This window comes from Vigna umbellata, chromosome 5 (assembly GCF_029865625.1).
Source record: "Vigna umbellata cultivar VRB3 chromosome 5, Vumbellata_1.0, whole genome shotgun sequence".
NCBI classification, from domain to species: Eukaryota; Viridiplantae; Streptophyta; class Magnoliopsida; order Fabales; family Fabaceae; genus Vigna; species Vigna umbellata.
This window is the reverse complement of record NC_142169.1, coordinates 59,053,079-59,072,798: the sequence shown is the minus strand read 5'-3', so window position 1 is coordinate 59,072,798 and position 19,720 is coordinate 59,053,079. Positions and strand designations below refer to the sequence as shown.

At 32.2% G+C, this 19,720-nt stretch overlaps 2 protein-coding genes and 1 pseudogene across 3 annotated transcripts; 1 reads left to right on the top strand and 2 right to left on the bottom strand.

The window, feature by feature from the left end:
- Positions 1–2,675: 2,675 nt before the first annotated feature.
- LOC124848593 (epoxide hydrolase 1-like) lies at positions 2,676–5,892 on the bottom strand. Of its 2 annotated transcripts, none has more exons than XM_088116624.1 (3): positions 5,344–5,892; positions 4,959–5,203; positions 2,676–3,111 (listed from the first exon to the last, which is right to left on the bottom strand). In XM_088116624.1, the coding sequence occupies exons 1-3, from the start codon at positions 5,806–5,808 to the stop codon at positions 2,847–2,849; spliced, it is 975 nt and encodes a 324-aa protein (XP_087972750.1). In that variant the 5' UTR covers positions 5,809–5,892; the 3' UTR covers positions 2,676–2,846. The 2 variants fall into 2 exon arrangements, with proteins under 2 accessions (XP_087972750.1, XP_047182264.2); XM_047326308.2 differs by lacking the exon at positions 2,676–3,111 and adding an exon at positions 4,294–4,879 and having other exon boundaries at positions 5,344–5,866.
- Positions 5,893–12,164: 6,272 nt separating this feature from the next.
- LOC148198738 (secreted RxLR effector protein 161 pseudogene) lies at positions 12,165–12,824 on the top strand (annotated as a pseudogene).
- Positions 12,825–18,236: 5,412 nt separating this feature from the next.
- On the bottom strand, positions 18,237–19,720 carry LOC124843580 (epoxide hydrolase 2-like). The gene is made up of 3 exons (XM_088115287.1): positions 19,245–19,720; positions 18,900–19,144; positions 18,237–18,800 (listed from the first exon to the last, which is right to left on the bottom strand). The coding sequence occupies exons 1-3, from the start codon at positions 19,707–19,709 to the stop codon at positions 18,536–18,538; spliced, it is 975 nt and encodes a 324-aa protein (XP_087971413.1). The 5' UTR covers positions 19,710–19,720; the 3' UTR covers positions 18,237–18,535.

Here is a 19,720-nt window from a genome sequence, read left to right as displayed (position 1 = left end):
CTTGACTACTCAGTAACGGTGATAGGCGATGAAGGTAAATATCTGATGTTGTCTCTAATGGTGAGGTCCCTCTCCAATTCGTGATCCCCTTTTATGACCATGATGAAAAACCTTTTCAAAAACCAACCCCGAACTCCTCTCTGTCCTGCATCTGCGAGCTCTGGAATATCTTCTGGCATGGGATTTCCCTTTTGTTTTTTTCTTTATTTGATGTTCACTGTATCGGCTATCAGTTGGCAGAAGCTTGCTTTCAAAAAAAATCATTCTCTTTTATGTATACTTGCAGTCATAAGTAGGGAATTATAGGAAGAAGAGTCTCTGCCTTTTGTTGCTGCCATTGTAAATGAACATTTCGAGCATTGCTTTTTGCCTGAACACTGCTTACTGCTGTTTTATGTTACAGGTTGACCTTGGGTTTTCTCTTTTCCTTTTCTTTTTTCCTTTTTTTTTTCGTTTTCTTACAAATAAAATGAAATAACTAATATATATATATATATACATGATAATAATAAAATAAATAAAGGTAAAAATAAAATATAAATTAAAAATAAAAATGTAAGAAAATAAAATAAAGTAAAATAACAAATAAATAAGAAGGTAAAAATAAAGTATATATTAAAAATGAAAAATGAAAGAAAATAACATAAAATAAAATAAACCTATTAGTCAATCCGGACGAAATTGGGTGTTGACACTAGCAAGAATCGAAACTCAGGTAAAATCCTCTACCGATCGATATAACTTTACAAACCCAACGCAATATCAAATTTTGCTAGGGCTTGGGGGGCTTATGTTACTATGGGCTCATAGCCGACCGAACGGTAAAAGTGCAGAAGAGTCGTCCGACCGATGGTACCTCTCAGGTCAATGAACCGATCAGTAAAATCAGCCCGACCGATGATACCTCGCAGGTCAATGAACCGATCGGTAAAATTAGCCCGACCGATGATACCTCTCAGGTCAGTGAACCGATCGGTTAAATCAGCCGTTAAGGTAATTAATAGTAATAATTGTCGGGGAGTTAATGAAAATAATTGTCATTTATTGACAATTAATATTGTCATTCATTGGTGGTTAATGAGTCAGACCTAACGGTAAGCTCATTATAATTTATAAGTATTTGTCTGGCAAAGGAGACAGGTAACTTTAACTTGAACTGAAACTCAGAACTCAGATAACTAAATCTTGATTACAAGATTATTACGCACAGTCACTTACTTGAGCGTCAGAGTGTCTTTTGCAGGCACCCTCCCCCGCCGCTCGGACAAGGAGAAGAGAGAAGACAGCACAATTGGACATCGGGAGCAGACAACTTTGAATGTTTTGGATTAGGGTTTTAAATCCTGCCGAAACAGAATTAAATTCAACCATTTCTATTGGTTTTTAATATTTATATTTATTTTTTATTTTTTCTAAGAATTCAAGTCGTAATTTTGACCGCTACGATTACCCACACCTTTAGTTTACTATGTGACCTAAAAAGTTATTTACTTTTAAATATTTGGTTTTTAGTTTCATTTTATTTGAAAAAAAAATTCTATAAATTTTTTATTTATTCTTTTAACTGTTCGACCATTTCTATATTCATAAAGTTTATTCAAATTTTAAATATTTTTTCTTTCCAACATTGTCCAAAAATATGGTGTATTGTTAATTAGTTATTTGTGTTTACTTTTAGCCCACCGAATCCTTAGTTTTCATTGATGTGATTGTTATTTTTTTTTATAAAAAAATATTTAATTAATTAATGTTTATAAAATACATGGATAAAATATGTGTAGGAGTGTATCCACTAACTGAGGAAAACGAAAATGTTATAAACTTTCAATTCAAAAATAAAAAAAGAATACGGTCAAATTCACATCCATACGAAGAAATTTATCTAATAAAGAGAAAAAAAGAGTTATTTGACACATGATATTACATTTAACAATTCTAGATAAAATGGTTGTAACAAAAATTATCTTTTTATTTTTAAAGATAAAGAGAGAGAAATAACTTTGGTATAAAATCTACGTACCCTCTCAAATGAGAATAAAAAAATTGGTGTAAAAATTATCACCCATTTGACATTTTAGAGGATGAAAATGTACCAAAATCTTAGAAAAATATTTTTTTATCCACTTAAATTTTTTATATATTTTTTTTTAAATATAAAAATTTACATTTTTATGATATATTTTATCTTTGTGCTATGTGTTAAATGGATGTAAAATTGTATTTTATAGCTTTACTCAAAACCTTAATATTGGAAAACCTTTTAAAAAAATGTTTTTCATCACTTGATTTCCAAGTCATACGTATCGACATCATACAAAATGAAAATATGTTGTAACTTAGCTAACTAGTATATTCATAAGGTGCAAGTTGAGAAATTTGAAATAGATTTTTCTTATTAAAAACTATGACTAACTTAGTTTTATGTAATTTTTAATACATTTTTCGTAGAAGTGAAAACGACTTTCACTTAAAAGTCGAAATTACTGTGGATAATTTTCTACAATTTAAAAGTCGTTAGCACTCAACAAAATTTAATTCAAAATATTAATAAAGAAATTATCAGAACTCATTACAATTTATCTTTTCTGAATTTTGTGAAGAAATCTTCTCACTCACGACTTCAATTTTGAATTCATCAAGACTTCGTACACCCCGTAAATTTTAAGTCATCTGTAAATAACAAATAAAGTACCCTGTTCCTTTTGAAGAGACAAACTTGAAAATTTTATTTAGTATTACAAAGGGACATAAACGGTTACTGCCACTGGATGTGGGTTTATATCGAAATACAAAGCATGAACCTTAACTACGAAGACCTTTTGGCTCTATGAATCTGCGACAGTGTTTCAGGTTGTTTTTGCATGTGCGTGCTTGTTGATAAAATGGTATATGTGATCATTGACTTCCTCGGCAGCTTCTTGATTATTGAAATGAGATATTCCTCTCAACACAATCACTTCTTCTAAATTTGGCACATCTTGTTTGAAACCTCCACCGTGAATATACTCCTTCATGTTCAGCGACGTGTATACAGAGTCCAAATCTCCGGTGATGAATTTGACCGGAACCTTGATTTGCGCTCCGGTCCATGGTGACGTCAGCTCCCAGTTTCTGCAAAAATATACATATGACCGAGTTTCGCTATAAATAAACATTATTTATAGCAGTGGAAAACAGTATCCTTGGCAAGCCGGAAAATCAAGAATTTACGTGTCAAAATTTCTGTAGTAGTTCAAGCTTCCCCGGGATTTACCGCTCGGTCTTCGACCTAGGAGTGCTTTCCAGGAAACGGGCTTTACCGTTCGATTTTGAGAGGGCTTTACCTCTCTCCCGAGAGGGATTTACCGCTCGGTCTTTGACATAGGAGTGCTTCCTAGGGAACGAGCTTTATCGTTCGGCTTTGAGAGGGCTTTACCTCTCTGTTTTGAGCTAGGAGTGCTTCCTAGTGAACGGGCTTTACCGTTCGGCTTTGAGAGGGCTTTACCTCTCTCCCGAGAGGGATTTACCGCTCGGTCTTTGACCTAGGAGTGCTTCCTAGGGAACGGGCTTTACCGTTCGGCTTTGAGAGGGCTTTACCTCTCTCCCGAGAGGGATTTACCGCTCGGTCTTGGACTTGATCGTTAATTATGAACTTTGCTGACGAAATTAACAATCAGTGTTTGCAATAGGAGACTTCCCCTCGTTAATTGAATTCCATGATACTTTAAATTAAGAAACATATTAATAGTTTATAGAAACTAAAAATAGTAAATACATTATAAAAATATTACGGGATCACACATATCTGTAGAATGCTCACATAATCGATATTATAATATTCACGGGTATCATAATATCCACGAGTATTATACTATTCATAGGTATCATAATATTCACAGATATTTAATAATATAATGTCTATGCACAATCTATTTAGAAACAGATATTATAGTATCCAAGTATCATGATATCCACGGGCATCATATGATATCCACGAACATCATAATATTTGCAAGCATCATAATATCCACCAGCATCATGATATCATGATATCCATACGAGCATCATGCATCATGATATCCACTGTTCGTTATCATATATGATAGATTTTATCCTCAAATTCTTGTGATTTGTTTTTTGCCATGGTATAAATATATGAGATGAGTTGAGTTGAATAAACACACTTCCTAAAATTTTCCACACACATCTTAGAATAAACTAACAAACATATTAATAGTTTATAGAAACTAAAAAATAGTAAATACATTACTTTTTTCTCACTCGAATTTCTGCAACATTACATGAAGAAAAAAATGCATTCCAAAACTATTTTTCAGATAAATTTATTGATGAGAATAAATTACAAACTAAATCATCATATGACACGTGATGTCATTTTTAGGGAAGATTATATTAACTTAAGCGACTCGATTGAAAACTTATGTAATCAGGTGACGAGTTTGAAAATGTATTTATTATTAGACGAAAAGATTGAAAACTTATTTTCCAGGAGTTTGAAAGCACACGGTTGATAAAATGACGATGTTATCCATAAAAAGATAAGATAAACCCATCGGTAACAATTCAGATTCTTCGCCACCTACACCACCTTTCGACTGTGTTCGATATATCAGTATTCCATTCGTTCGGTGGTCAAAACTTCTTGATAAAATCATAAATGTGATTATTGATTTCCTCAGCTGCTTCTAGATTATTGAAGTGAGCTACATCTTTCTGCACAATCACTTCTTCTAAATTTGGCACATCTTGTTTGAAACCTCCACCGTGGATATACTCCTTCATGTTCAGAGAGGTGTACACCAAATCCAACTCTCCTGTGATGAACCTTACCGGCACTTGGATTTTACCTCCACTCCATGGTGCTGTCAGCTCCCAATTTCTGTAAGCAACAACACAGTTAATTAAATACATGTCTTTCTGATAAATTTTCAGCGAAAAGGAAAGCAGAGATTAATTACAAGTTCAAATTTCTGTAATAGTTCAAGGGTCCTGTGAAGCCTGTTTTCTCAAATTTGGATACGTAATAGGCAAGATCATCGTCCGTGAGCCAAGAGGGTAAGGAATTCGGCATATCCGGATTGAACCCGGTTCCATACTCTCCCTTGGGAAGGATCGGAGGACCAGGTTTTCGACTTGTCAGAATGTTTTTCAACACATACTCAGTCCCAACTTCAGCCATCTGAGCTTCCATTTCGCCTGGTTTCTGTCACAAGTTTTCAATACAATAATTACCGTCAGATCTAACATTACTCCACTGAATTCTCCTTTCACTTCACATAAAAGAAAAAGAGCATAAAAGTAAAATGAAAAACAGTGTTGGGAAAAACAAGAATGAGTATATACCTGAAATCTGCAGACGTAGTAGTCGTCTCCGTACATGGCACGCATGGCATCGACGGTTCTGATGTTGGGGTCTCTGTGAAGAAGAGGAACACTGAGGCAGACATAGGCCTTGACTCTGTCGGGGCGAAACATGCAGAGATACCAACCTATGATGGCACCCCAGTCATGAGCCACAAGGAAGACTTGGTCGACACCCAGAAGGTCTATAAGCGCAATCAGATCACCCACTATCTGAAAGCCGGTGTAGCTGCTGATTGAATCCGGTGCCTCTGTATCACCGTAGCCACGTAAATCCGGTGCAACAGCGCGGTAGCCTCGGGAGCTGAGAGAGAGAATCTGGTGGCGCCAGGAGTACCAGAGCTCGGGGAAGCCATGGAGGAATAACACCACAGGACCCTCTCCTTTCTCTGCTACATGCATTTTTATGCCATTCACTTCCACCGTTCTGTGTTCTACGCCTTCCATCTTAGTACGAAAGCTAATCAAACGCTCTTTTGTTTTAAGTGTTATTGGATCCGATACACCACATTATATAGAGATAGCGGTTTGCTTTCGTCTACGTTTTTTTCTTTTCTTCCTAACGTGTGAAATACCCGCGTTCACACGTCATGGAAACTATATCTCCTAAAACGTTTTTTCATGTTACACGTGATTGGGAATCTTTTTATAGTAATACAATAATATAACAAGGAATAATTAAATTATATAAAAAATTGAAAAACTGAGAAATAATTTTGTTTTATTTTATTATACGAGGATATATTTCTTAAAATGTTTATACTAATTCGTGACATCCAAACTGAGCCTTAGAGTTATATTTTATTTATGATCACTATAAGCAAAGAACCCTAAATTACTAATATCTCGGTAATGTTAAATAATGAATGGCTGCCACTGCTAGTTAGCTAGTATTTCCTTCCTTGTTTTACACGATTTTAGAAACCACTTGTTATCATTCATTTTGGTGGAGACTTCCTCGGGTTTCTTTAACTACTGTACGTGGTGGTTGCCGTGAAACGATATTTACATAAAGTCAATCAAATAAATTTCATTTTTAAATCCATATTTATTCTAAGGATCTGTAAATCAAGTAAAAAAATATGTTCAGGTAAAACGAACAAAGTTTTTTTCTAAACCAAACAACTTTTTGAAATGAACATTGATTTTAACTTTTTTAAAATCTAAAAAAACGTTAAATTCATCGTAAATTTTTGAAGTTGTCGGTCTTAAACTGTTAGGTAGCGGGATTGGACGCAAACCGAAACTTTGTTTCCGTCCAAAATCACGGTCCCCGGTCCAAGTGTTGGTGAAGAACGTGATGACTTATTGAGTAACTAATTTACAGTTCTCTGTTTGTAAGAAGTGCATTCTGTCACGTAACTATTATTAATCAATTATATATATTATTTCATCTTTATCAAATCGTTATTAAAGTATTTATTAATATTTAATCTTACATATAATGTATAGGCTCATAATGAAATTTTATTGTATACTTGTGGACATTTACTTTCTTTCATCAAATCCATTCAAATTGAAATTTATTGATGAAACCGTTTTTGACCCATTAGACAAAAGCAAACAAAATTTGTAAAAAGACATGATAGCGTGCTTCTCGTGGCTTCATCAATGAGAGAAGTTGGTCAAGCTGTTGAATTTAGCTTATAACTCAATGGGGATACATTTGAAGGCTTACTCATTAAATTCCTTCGGTCTTTTATTTTGATAGGATTGATTACTTTATAAAATATAATAATAATTATTATTTTAGTAATATAATAATAATAATTATTATTTTAGTATGTAGAGTAGAGAACCACACCTTCACAATTTTGTTCGGTCACCCCTCTTAGTTTCGTTTTTCTTTTCTTTATGTCTCATCCAGTTTTTTTTATCTTTTCTTTATGTCTCATCCAGTTTTTTTTATCTTTTCTTTATGTCTCATCCAGTTTTTTTATCTTTTCTTTATGTCTCATCCAGTTTTTTTATCTTTTCTTTATGTCTCATCCAGTTTTTTTAGTAGAGTCCAAATCAAAGTAGTGAGTGCCTGCTAGAAATTATTCTGATACTCAATTTAGTTTTTAATTATCAATCAATTATTATAATTAAGTTTTAAATATTTAAAAAATATAATTATTTTTTTTATATTTATAAATTTTTAAGTGATCTTTTAATTAGAATAGACCCATATCGTTGAGCATGTTTGTTAATAAAAAAATGAGATCCTTGCACCAAACACAGTTCAGTTTACCATTGTGATTTTTTCTAGAGTTAACTTTGTATATGGTTGATCGAGTCGAGTCGGTCCATCCATTACACAGCCCCAGGTCCGAGACAAACAGATTTGGCGAAGACACTTTATGAAGTTTGGGTAGCACGTGTGTTCCGTCCAATGTTTTGAAATCATTCGTACTTTTCTTTTCTTTGTATTTTAATAAATATAATTATCCATGTCAATTCAGTGTATCACGTACGGCTGTTTGGTCCAATTTAACGGTTAAAGTATAATTGTTACAATTTTTAAAAAATTTAGATCCAATTGAATAACCAAAAAATTAAGGGATGAAATTGAGATTTTGTTCAAAAAAAAGACTTCCTGAACATTAAATATAACTTTAACAGTGGAACCAAAATAGTCCAGTGATGGAGCACAACAATGATGCACAGTATTTATTAGTAAATTATATATTTATTAGTAATTATCAACACTTTCAATTTAATCACACGACACACTACTTTTAAATTTGCAGCTTTTGAATTATTAATTTTCATTAACTTATAAGTTTTCAGTTAGCAGCTATGTGAGACACCCTTACATCTCGTAAAAAGTTCTTGATTTTCTGCTATATATTACATGACAGGCCTTGAAACACAGCATTCCAACTTCAACTTCACCAACCATGTTCCATGTTGAATGTGTTCATCCCTTGGTGATAAAATCAACAGGGTAAGTGTTGAAAGTTCCAAAAATGTCAAATTATAAAATATAAATAGAATACAAATTTTATTTTATATATCGATTTTATGAGATTGAATTAGACTTAAAGTTTAAAGTATAATCAAATTATAATATTTAAGTGAAGTGCAAATTTTACTGTCAAGTCCGTTAGACTACTTTAAAATGATTCTTAAACTTATTTTCAACCTAAATAATTAAGAAATGGGAAGGAAAGAAAATAATCATAGTAGAGTTTTAAATTTTGAACCGAAGTTTTCCATTTTTACAAAGTGCGAAAAATGACGTATGATATTCATAATTTATAAACTAAAATAATTAATAAAAAAATTATTAAATAATGAAGATATACCTAAGGTGATTACACTTTGAACAAAAACGATAGAATGTAACTGTGGTCGTTGTTTTCAGTAGATATTATAAGGTAGGACCACCGATATGATTAAGTTAAAATAAACCTTGGATTCTTGGATTCCCATGCAAGCGTGTTTCACGTCTTAGGCTTTGTTCATATGCTTTGCTCATATGTGTAGATTTGTGGGAGATAATATGGAGAAAAATGATTAAGTGGATTTGAGGAGATTTGAGAGTAAAGTTGTTAGTTGTTTGTTTAAATGGATTTGTAGGCAATTGAGACTGGATTTGAAAATAAAGTTTGTGAGAATTAGTGTAGGATTTGATTGACAGATAAAAAAAAATTGTTTAATTATTAAAAATTGAAGATTACCAAAATATCCCTAATTATAAAAGTAATATAAAATGATAATTGTAAATATTATATTTAATTGTAAAAATGTTTATAAAAAAATAAAAATTAATTTTTATAGATTATATCTATATTTTAATTTTAATTTGATTATTTAAGAAAATGTTTTTTATTTACTAATCAATAAAGTGAAATAACATTTGCTAATGGAAAGTTACTTTTTAACTATGTATAATGTAAAAATAAAACAATTGTGAGGTTAAAAGAAACATTATATAAAATATTTTGTCAATAGAGACAAAACAATTCCCTTCATATCATCTAAAATACTTATGTTTGTTGTAAAGTTGGGCAGAGGAGTAATTGTGCTTCATGTGTTCTGTGCTTGTTCACAGGGGTAGAAAAGATTTTTCACCATAATCACCCCCAAATCTCGTTACATTCCTGTGGATGAAAAAAACACGTCATCACGCACATCAGCGAGAATCATTCATTGCAAATTCCTTAATGTGAACACAATTATTTTCTAAATCCATCATCTCCTAACTGTCAGGTTTATTTCATGTTGTTTTATTTAGTTTAAATAAAGATTAAAGTCCTTTATTTTATGCAGTTAAATAAAAGGTCTTATGCTGACCTATTATTAGGGGATTGAGGAGCTGATTTTTAGGAACGAGAGATCTGTTAGGAGATATCCCACTCATTTAGGAGAGTGGAAAAGTGCAGTTACTTTCTTTTATTATTATAAAACGATTGTAATCAAATACTTTAATAACATCATCAAAAGATTACATTCAGAAAACGTTTCCTTTATTGTGTTCACAATTTGGTATCAGAGCTCCTTCACAGGGGCTTGAACCAAGAAAAGTCACACGTGAGTAAGAGAGAGAAACACTAGAGAGTTTTGTTTTCTGGATTGGATTGGGAAGAGTGATACACTGTGAGTTTTTGGGAAAACTTGAGAGTGCACTTCGAGATGACAGAAAACGAAAATATGTCCAGACTGCTATTCCAAAATTTGATGGTCATTATGACCATTGGGCGAAGTTAATGGAAAACTTCTTACGTTCTAAGGAGTATTGGAGCTTGGTGGAGCATGGAATTGATGATGTTTAAGACAAAACAAAAGCAACAGATGCAGAACTCAAAAAGCTGGAAGAACAACAGCTTAAAGATTTGAAGATAAAGAATTATCTCTATCAAGCAATAGATAGAGAGATTTTGGACACAATCCTAAACGATGAAACGTCCAAAAATATATGGGACTCCATGAAGCAGAAATTTCAAGGATCCACAAGGGTGAAACGAGCACAGTTGCAGGCTTTACGTAAGGAATTTGAGATATTGCAAATGAAGGAGGGAGAATCGGTGAATTCATATTTTGGCCGAACCTTAAAGATTGCCAAAAGCATGAAAGCAACAGGAGAAAGAATAGAAGAGAGTGTCATTACTGCAAAAATCTTGTGGTCTATGACTACTAAATTCAATTATGTAGTATGTTCAATTGAGGAATCCAACAACATGAACAGTATGACTATAGATGAATTGCAAAGTAGTTTATTGGTGCATGAGTAGCGAATGACATGTTCAGTGGAAGAAGAGCAAGTTATGCAAACTGTATTTGAGGAGAAATATGGAAGAGGCAGAGGAAGAGGGAGAACAAGGGGAGCCTTCCGAGGTAGAGGAAGAGGGAGACAAACATTTAACAAAAATGAAGTTGAATGTTTTAAATGTCATAAACTTGGACATTTTCAGTATGAATGTCCAATGTAGGAGAAGAAAGCAAATTATGCAGAGATGGACGAACATGAGGAAGAGATTTTACTAATGGCTCTCGTGAGCATCAAAGAAGGAAGGAAAATTGATTGGTTCTTGGATTCAGGATGCAGCAACCACATGAGTGGCAACAAGGAATGGTTCTAGAATTAGATGAGAACTTTAGAGGCAAAGTCAAGCTGAGAAATAATACTCACATAAATGTGATGGGGAAAGGGAGCATTCGAATGGAGGTAAATGGATTGATGCATGTTATTACGCATGTATTTTACGTTCCTGAACTGAAAAACAATTTGCTAAGCATAGGACAACTTCAGGAAAAGGGGCTGAGCATCAAAATTGTAAGCAATACTTGCACAATTACACATCCTGATAAAGGAATACTATGGGAAATTCCAATGAATTCTAGTAGGATGTTTGTATTAGCAGCAACCATGGAAGCAGATACGTGTTTTCAGATTAATGCAGAAAAAAATTCTCAACTCTGGCACAACAGGCTCGGGCATTTAAGCTATGATGGTTTGAGTAATCTTGCTTCTAAGCAAATGGTAACAGGTTTGCCTCCTATCACAGCCCCTCAAGAAATTTGCACACAATGTCTGGAAGGAAAACAACTCACTATGTCTAAGAAAGGAGAATGGCGAGCATCTAGGAAACTGCAGCTTGTTCATGCAGATTTGTGTGGGCCAATCAAACCAACTTCCAGCAGCAATAAGAGATATTTTTTAAGCTTTATTGATGACCTTACAAGGAAGATTTGGCTATATTTTCTGAGTGAGAAATCTGAAACGTTTTCTTTGTTCAAAAACTTCAAGGTTCTAGTTGAAAAAGAAGTTGGAGAAAGCATTATTTGCTTAAGAACTGATAGAGGAGGAGAATTCTGCTCAAAAGAATTTGAGGAATTTTGCATAAATCAAGGGATAAAAAGGCAACTAACAGCTGCCTATACTCCCCAACAGAATGGGGTTGCTGAAAGGAAAAATAGAACCATCATGAATATGGTTCGCACTATGCTGATTGGAAAACAAGTTCCAAAAATCTTTTGGCCAGAAGCAACAAAATGGTGTGCACACATTCTGAATAGATGTCCTACATCTACAGTACAAGATATGACTCCAGAGGAAGCATGGAGTGGAATAAAACCATCTGTTGGCTACTTTCGTGTGTTTGGTTGTCTTGATCATGTCCACACACCATATCAACAAAGAGTTAAGCTTGATAACAAGAGCAGATTGTGTGTTCTGTTTGGAGTCAGTGATGAATCCAAAGCATACAGACTTTTTGATCCAATCAAAAAGAAAATAATAATCAGCAAAGGAAGGTAAAATTCTTATTGTAAGTCTATATGTGGATGATCTGATTTATACCAACAATGATAAAGGCATGTGTGATGAATTTAAAGAGTCTATGATGTCAACCTTTGACATAACTGATTTGGGGAAGATGAGGTATTTTTTGAGAATTGAAGTTTTGCAGAATTCATATAGCATTTTTATATGTCAAAGGAAATATGCACAGGAAGTTTTGGCTCGGTTTAACATGATGGAATGCAATGCAGTGAAGAACCCAATAGTTTCAGGAATGAAATTATCCAAAAATGATGCAGGGCCTAAAGCAGATGCCACACTCTACAAGCAAGCAGTTGGAAGCCTCATGTATCTAACGGCAACCCGACCTGACCTGATGTATGTGGTTAGCCTCATTAGCAGATTCATGGAGAATCCTTCAGAGATTCATTGGCAGGCTGTGAAACGGATTCTAAGGTATATAAAGGGGACTACAGAATTGGGAATACTTTACAAGAAAGGAGAAGATATAACTTTGATGGCCTATACAGATAGTGACTATGCAGGTGATGTAGATGATAGAAAGAGTACATCTGGATTTGTTTTTTCGTTAGGAACAGGTGCAGTTTCATGGTCATCCAAAAAACAACCAATAGTGACACTGTCTACTACAGAGTCTGAATACATAGCTGCAGTTTCATGTGCATGTCAATGCATATGGATCATGAGAATTTTGGAGACCATAGGTTTCAAATGACAAAAACATAGCTTGATTATGTGTGATAGCAATTCAGCGATTAAGTTGTCAAAAAATCCAGTATTGCATGGCAGAAGCAAACATATTGATGTTAGATTTCATGTCTTGAGAGATCTGGTTAAGGAAGGGAAAATCAAGTTAAGTCATTGTAGCACTCAAAATCAAATAGCTGATATAATGACTAAACCACTCAAGCTGGAGCAGTTTTTGAAGATTAGAAGTATGCTGGGCATGATTACAGCATCGGAAGTAAACTAAAAGTCTTTGGAATTTAGTTTAAGGAAGGGATTGTCAGGTTTATTTCATGTTGTTTTATTTAGTTTAAATAAAGATTAAAGTCCTTTATTTCATGCAGTTAAATAAAAGGTCTTATGTTGACCTATTATTAGGGGATTGAGGAGCTGATTTTTAGGAATGAGAGATCTGTTAGGAGATATCCCACTCATTTAGGAGAGTGGGAAAGTGCAATTACTTTCTTTTATTATTATAAAATGATTGTAATCAAATACTTTAATAACATCATCAAAATATTACATTTAGAAACCGTTTCCTACCTTTATTGTGTTCATACTAACAGTGTTTTCTCTTCAAATGAACACACTGGTAATGTATAAAGGATCAATCGACAAGATCTGGAACATTTCAATCCTCTATCTCATCCACATCAAAATTGAAAACACTTACTTAATATAAAGAGAAAATAAAGAAGAGGTTAATTTATGCATTACAAAATTTTAGTTGTTCTATAAATATTTTAATTCTAATTTGTTAAATTAGAAATTGTTTAATTTTGTACGGGACCATCGGTAACATTTTTTGTGTTCATTTCTGTATTCTTTTAATTCAAATTCTTTTAGATATTAATTAATTAACCAGCTTTGACTTGTTCAGTAAATGTAAACCTTAACCTTAAAGCTTTGAACATAAATTAGATAGATATATGAACATTTTTAGCTCAAATGATGACAGCTCAATCTAAGCTTGGTTAAAAAAAAAATTCAAACAAGCCTTGAGCCTTTTTAAATTTGAACTTTTGCTCAACTACCATCCATTTATAGAAGTACCATGATAGTTTGATTTTATAATATGCATGCAGCATACATGAATTTTCCATTGGAATAACAAAATAAAAACTGAAATTGGAAGCCAAATTGACTTAAATTAAAGTTATATTTACAATTGGTTAGATTGTGGTGATATTATAATCTCAAAGTATCAATCAAATACGAAATCCAGTACGTATTTGAATTTATAAAATATGGAATTAATTTTCAGACGATATGAAAGACAAGAGAATAATACAACTTAGCTAACATACCAATAATTAAGAGGGGTTTTTAGGTTAGTCTTCAAACTATCTATGTTTGATTGTCATTAAATAAATGTTTAAAGTAGTTATCAATTTGATCCTCAAATTTATTGACCAGCATTTTAGCTATTTTAAAATTAGATTCTAATTTAGTCTGTAAATATAATTACTCTATAATTAATTTCTAATTTAGAAAATATTATTTTCATATTTAAAAATAAGTTTTCTCATCGTGATACATGAATATTTTCGATTGTTGACAATTTACTACTGTTTCTTCCATTTCTTTTTATCTAGCTTTTAACTTGTATACAAAAAAAATAAATAAAAGATATAATAAATTTACTACAAAATATTGCATTTGCATGGATACATTTCGATCATTATTTGATTTTTATTTTGGAACTGGATAATGTCTACTAATGTAATTAGTGTATTCAAACATTTCAAAATTACGTAAATACTTTTCAATAGCCACGCATAGCATAATATAGAACTTATTAAATTAGATCGTAGTATTAAAATGCTCGTCAAAGGGATTCTTAATATATTTTTAAAATATATCTAATAGATTTCTCTAAAAAAATTATTATTAACATAAATATTATTTTTTAGGCGGGTGAAACTAATAAATGATACTTGTAATTTAAATATTATTTTTTTATTTCGTTAATAAATATATTTTTACTAATATTTTGATAAGTTACTAATATAATTCATATTTTGAAATATATAGTTAATGATTTTGCTACAATATTTTTATTTGATAAACGTAAATGATATAATTTTTTCTGTTTATTGTTTGTATCAATATTAAAAATAGGATGAGAAACAAACTTTTATATATATATATATATATATATATATATATATATATATATATATATATATATATATATATATATTAAACTCAGATTTCAAGTACAAACTCATAAATATAACTCGAATTCTTCTAACTTATTCTTTTATCTTTTGGCACTGAATCAGACGACATTCTTTTATTTGCTCCCGTATAACGAATTATACGATCATCGCCCATATATAAACACAAACAAGTAGTGTGAACTAACATGCAACAAATCATTTATAAAACATGCATGATTACTTTGATACACTCAACAAACATCGTATAATAATTATGTCAAACACCCTCATACCATCGTACAACAATCGCACCGTAGATACTCATCCCATCATACCACAATTCCTAATAGACACTCATCCCACAATACCCCATAAACACTCATCCCACAATACTCAATAGACACTCATTTCACAATACCCAATAGACACTCATCCCACAATACCCAATAGACACTCATTCCACAATACCCAATAGACACTCATCCCACAATACCCAATAAACACTCATTCCAGAATACCCAATAAACACTCATTCCAGAATACCCAATATACACTCATTCCAGAATACCCAATATACACTTATTCCACAATACCTAATAGACACTCATTCGAATGATACGTTGATGAGCGGTCACGGGAGGTTATGCACTTGTGATGACTTCTACTTCTTCTTACAAATACACTTCCAAAATACTTCATATCATCCACAAGGTTACTCCTCAACACTATGTCCAAAACCGGCACATAGACCAGGACCTCCTACCCCTCTCACCACATAATTCATTCTTCTCTACTTGAGACTAGATGATTATTAGAGTATCAGGATAACCTCCAACGACAGGACCCTCAACATCAACATATACCCAAATACCATATCATTACAGAATCTCTCCACGAGACTCATATCATGCTCATATTCCTGAACTCATATTATATCATTACAAAATATCCCCATAATACTCATATCATGTTCAGATGCATAAATTCAAATCTAATATAATAAAATACAATCATCACAAAAATCATACAAAATGAATATATCACAAAATAAATTAACAATACTAAAATATCACCATAAATGGTCACCGGAGAAAAATCAAATGCTTGACTAATCAAACTCACCATAAACAGCCAGTACATATGACTAGTCACAACTTACTGGATTTGACCAAGGCTGCTCTATGATCAGGGATGTACCAACTTCGGTTTTTAAGATTTCTCTATCCTACCATCACAATTATAATTCATAATTCCTTATCTACCACAATAACATGAATTCATAGAAATTTTCATTCCAACAAGATATATTGCACAATAATTTAACAGTACATAATCTATTCAACAAGATTTAAGTTAAAAACCTATCGAGTAGACTTCCAGGAAAGAGATGTGTGTCACAATGGACAACTTAAGTATCAAGTTTTTCCTTAGCCAAAGTGTTCCTGAACTAGTTTTTAACAAATTTCTTATTTACAGATTCAAAACAACAACATATACTATTAACACAGAAAATCAATATAGATAGATATACAGTAAGCATATATGTTTTTCATTAACAGTATTCACACAGAATTTCAAGACATGAATAGTAATAAAACGATACTAAATCATAATATAAAAACTTAGAAAGGTTAGCTCCCCTACCTCTATTCCAGACTTAATCTCTTGCTCAGAATTTGTTTCCAAAAATTTTACTTTTCACCAATTTTTTAATATTATTTATTATTTTAATATTATTTTATTATATTAATATTTTAATCACTTGACATATTGGATCTCTCAATAATTCCTTCAAACTTGAAGTGCTTTATCCACTATCAATATTTAAATTATTTTTTTAAAGAAAAAGGTAGAAAAGAGTTTGAACCCATGTTCTTGAAATCAAGACAATTTTCTACCATTCAAGCTACCAAAATTTCTTATTTAGCTTTCCACATTTTATTTTTACATAAACTTATTATATATATACTTATATTTGACTCTCATATACGTATATTATATTTTAGAAATTAAAATCCTTAAATTCATTGAATGAAATAGATTATAAGAATTAAATTCAACCATTTATATTGGTTTTTAATATTTATATTTATTTTTTAGTTTTTCTAAGAATTCAAGTCGTAATTTTGACCGCTACGATTACCCACACCTTTAGTTTACTATGTGACCTAAAAACTTATTTACTTTTAAATATTTGGTTTTTAGTTTCATTTTATTTGAAAAAAAAAATTCTATAAATTTTTTATTTATTCTTTTAACTGTTCGACCATTTCTATATTCATAAAGTTTATTCAAATTTTAAATATTTTTTCTTTCCAACATTTCTATAAATTTTGTGTTTACTTTTAGCCCATCGAATCCTTAGTTTTCATTGATGTGATTTTTATAAAAAAATATTTAATTAGTTAATGTTTATAAAATACATGGATAAAATATGTGTAGGAGTGTATCTACTAACTGAGGAAAACGAAAATGTTATAAACTTTCAATTCAAAAATAAAAAAAGAATACGGTCAAATTCACATCCATACGAAGAAATTTATCTAATAAAGAGAAAAAAAAAAGTTATTTGACACATGATATTACATTTAACAATTCTAGATAAAATGGTTGTAACAAAAATTATCTTTTTATTTTTAAAGATAAAGAGAGAGAAATAACTTTGGTATAAAATCTGCGTACCCTCTCAAATGAGAATAAAAAAATTGGTGTAAAAATTATCACCCATTTGACATTTTAGAGGATGAAAATGTACCAAAATCTTAGAAAAATATTTTTTTATACACTAAATTTTTTTATATTTATTTAATTTTTTTAAATACAAAAATTTACATTTTTAGGATATATTTTATCTAAAATTTATATTTTTAGGATATATTTTATCTTTGTGTTATGTGTTAAATGGATGTAAAAGTGTTTTTATAGCTTTACTCAAAACCTTAATATTGGAAAACCTTTTAAAAAAAATGTTTTTCATCACTTGATTTCCAAGTCATACGTAACGACATCATACAAAATGAAAATATGTTGTAACTTAGCTAACTAGTATATTCATAAGGTGCAAGTTGAGAAATTTGAAATAGATTTTTCTTATTAAAAACTATGACTAACTTAGTTTTATGTAATTTTTAATACATTTTTCGTAGAAGTGAAAACGACTTTCACTTAAAAGTCAAAATTACTGTGGATAATTTTCTACAATTTAAAAGTCGTTAGCACTCAACAAAATTTAATTCAAAATATTTATAAAGAAATTATCAGAACTCATTACAATTTATCTTTTCTGAATTTTGTGAAGAAATCTTCTCACTCACGACTTCAATTTTGAATTCATCAAGACTTCGTACACCCCGTAAATTTTAAGTCATCTGTAAATAACAAATGAAGTACCCTGTTCCTTTTGAAGAGACAAACTTGAAAATTTTATTTAGTATTACAAAGGGACATAAACGGTTACTGGATGTGGGTTTATATCGAAATACTGTGCATGAACCTTAACTACGAAGACCTTTTGGCTCTATGAATCTGCGACAGTGTTTCAGGTTGTTTTTGCATGTGCGTGCTTGTTGATAAAATGGTATATGTGATCATTGACTTCCTCGGCAGCTTCTTGATTATTGAAATGAGATACTCCTCTCAACACAATCACTTCTTCTAAATTTGGCACATCTTGTTTGAAACCTCCACCGTGAATATACTCCTTCATGTTCAGCGACGTGTATACAGAGTCCAAATCTCCGGTGATGAATTTGACCGGAACCTTGATTTGCGCTCCGGTCCATGGTGACGTCAGCTCCCAGTTTCTGAAAAAATATACATATGACCGAGTTTCTCGATAAATAAACATTATTTATAGCAGTGGAAAACAGTATCCTTGGCAAGCCGGAAAATCAAGAATTTACGTGTCAAAATTTCTGTAGTAGTTCAAGCTTCCAGTGAAACCCGTTTTGTTGAATTTGGAGACAAAGTAATCAAGATCATCTTGTGTGAGCCAGGAGGGCAAGGTATCAGGCATATCTGGATTGAATCCGGTACCAAACTCTCCCTTGGGAAAGATTGGAGGACCAGGTGTACGATTTGTAAGGTTGTTTTTCAGAACATACTCAGTGCCAACTTCAGCCATCTGAGCCTCCATTTCGCCTGGTTTCTGTCATAAGGTTTCAAACAATGGTCACCATCGCTCAAAATCATTCCTTTATTTCACATAAACAAATATTTTTCATGAAATCCTAAGGAAAATATATAACCTGAAATCTGCAGATGTAGTAGTCGTCTCCGTACATAGCACGCATGGCATCGACGGTTCTGACGTTGGGGTCTCTGTGGAGTAAAGGAACACTGAGGCAGACATAGGCCTTGACTCTGTCGGGGCGAAACATGCAGAGGTACCACCCTATGATGGCTCCCCAGTCATGAGCCACAAGGAAGACTTGGTCGACACCCAGAAGGTCTATAAGCGCAATCAGATCACCCACTATGTCAAAGCATGTGTAGCTGCTGATTGAAGCCGGTGCCTCTGTGTCACCGTAGCCACGGAGGTCTGGTGCGACAGCGTGGTATCCTTGGGCGCTGAGAGACAGAATCTGGTGGCGCCATGAGTACCAGAGTTCGGGGAAGCCATGGAGGAATAACACCACAGGACCCTCTCCTTTCTCTGCTACATGCATTTTTATGCCATTCACTTCCACTGTTCTGTGTTCTATCTCTTCCATCCTAATTTCAA

Coding starts and splice junctions, on each gene's coding strand:
- LOC124848593 (XM_088116624.1), bottom strand. CDS start 5,808: ATGGAAGGCGTAGAACACAGAACGGTGGAAGTGAATGGCATAAAAATG. Junction 5,204..5,343: donor ACTACGTCTGCAGATTTCAG/GTATATACTCAT, acceptor AACTTGTGACAG/AAACCAGGCGAAATGGAAGC. Junction 3,112..4,958: donor TATTACAGAAATTTGAACTT/GTAATTAATCTC, acceptor ATATTTTTGCAG/AAACTGGGAGCTGACGTCAC.
- LOC124843580 (XM_088115287.1), bottom strand. CDS start 19,709: ATGGAAGAGATAGAACACAGAACAGTGGAAGTGAATGGCATAAAAATG. Junction 19,145..19,244: donor ACTACATCTGCAGATTTCAG/GTTATATATTTT, acceptor ACCTTATGACAG/AAACCAGGCGAAATGGAGGC. Junction 18,801..18,899: donor TACTACAGAAATTTTGACAC/GTAAATTCTTGA, acceptor ATATTTTTTCAG/AAACTGGGAGCTGACGTCAC.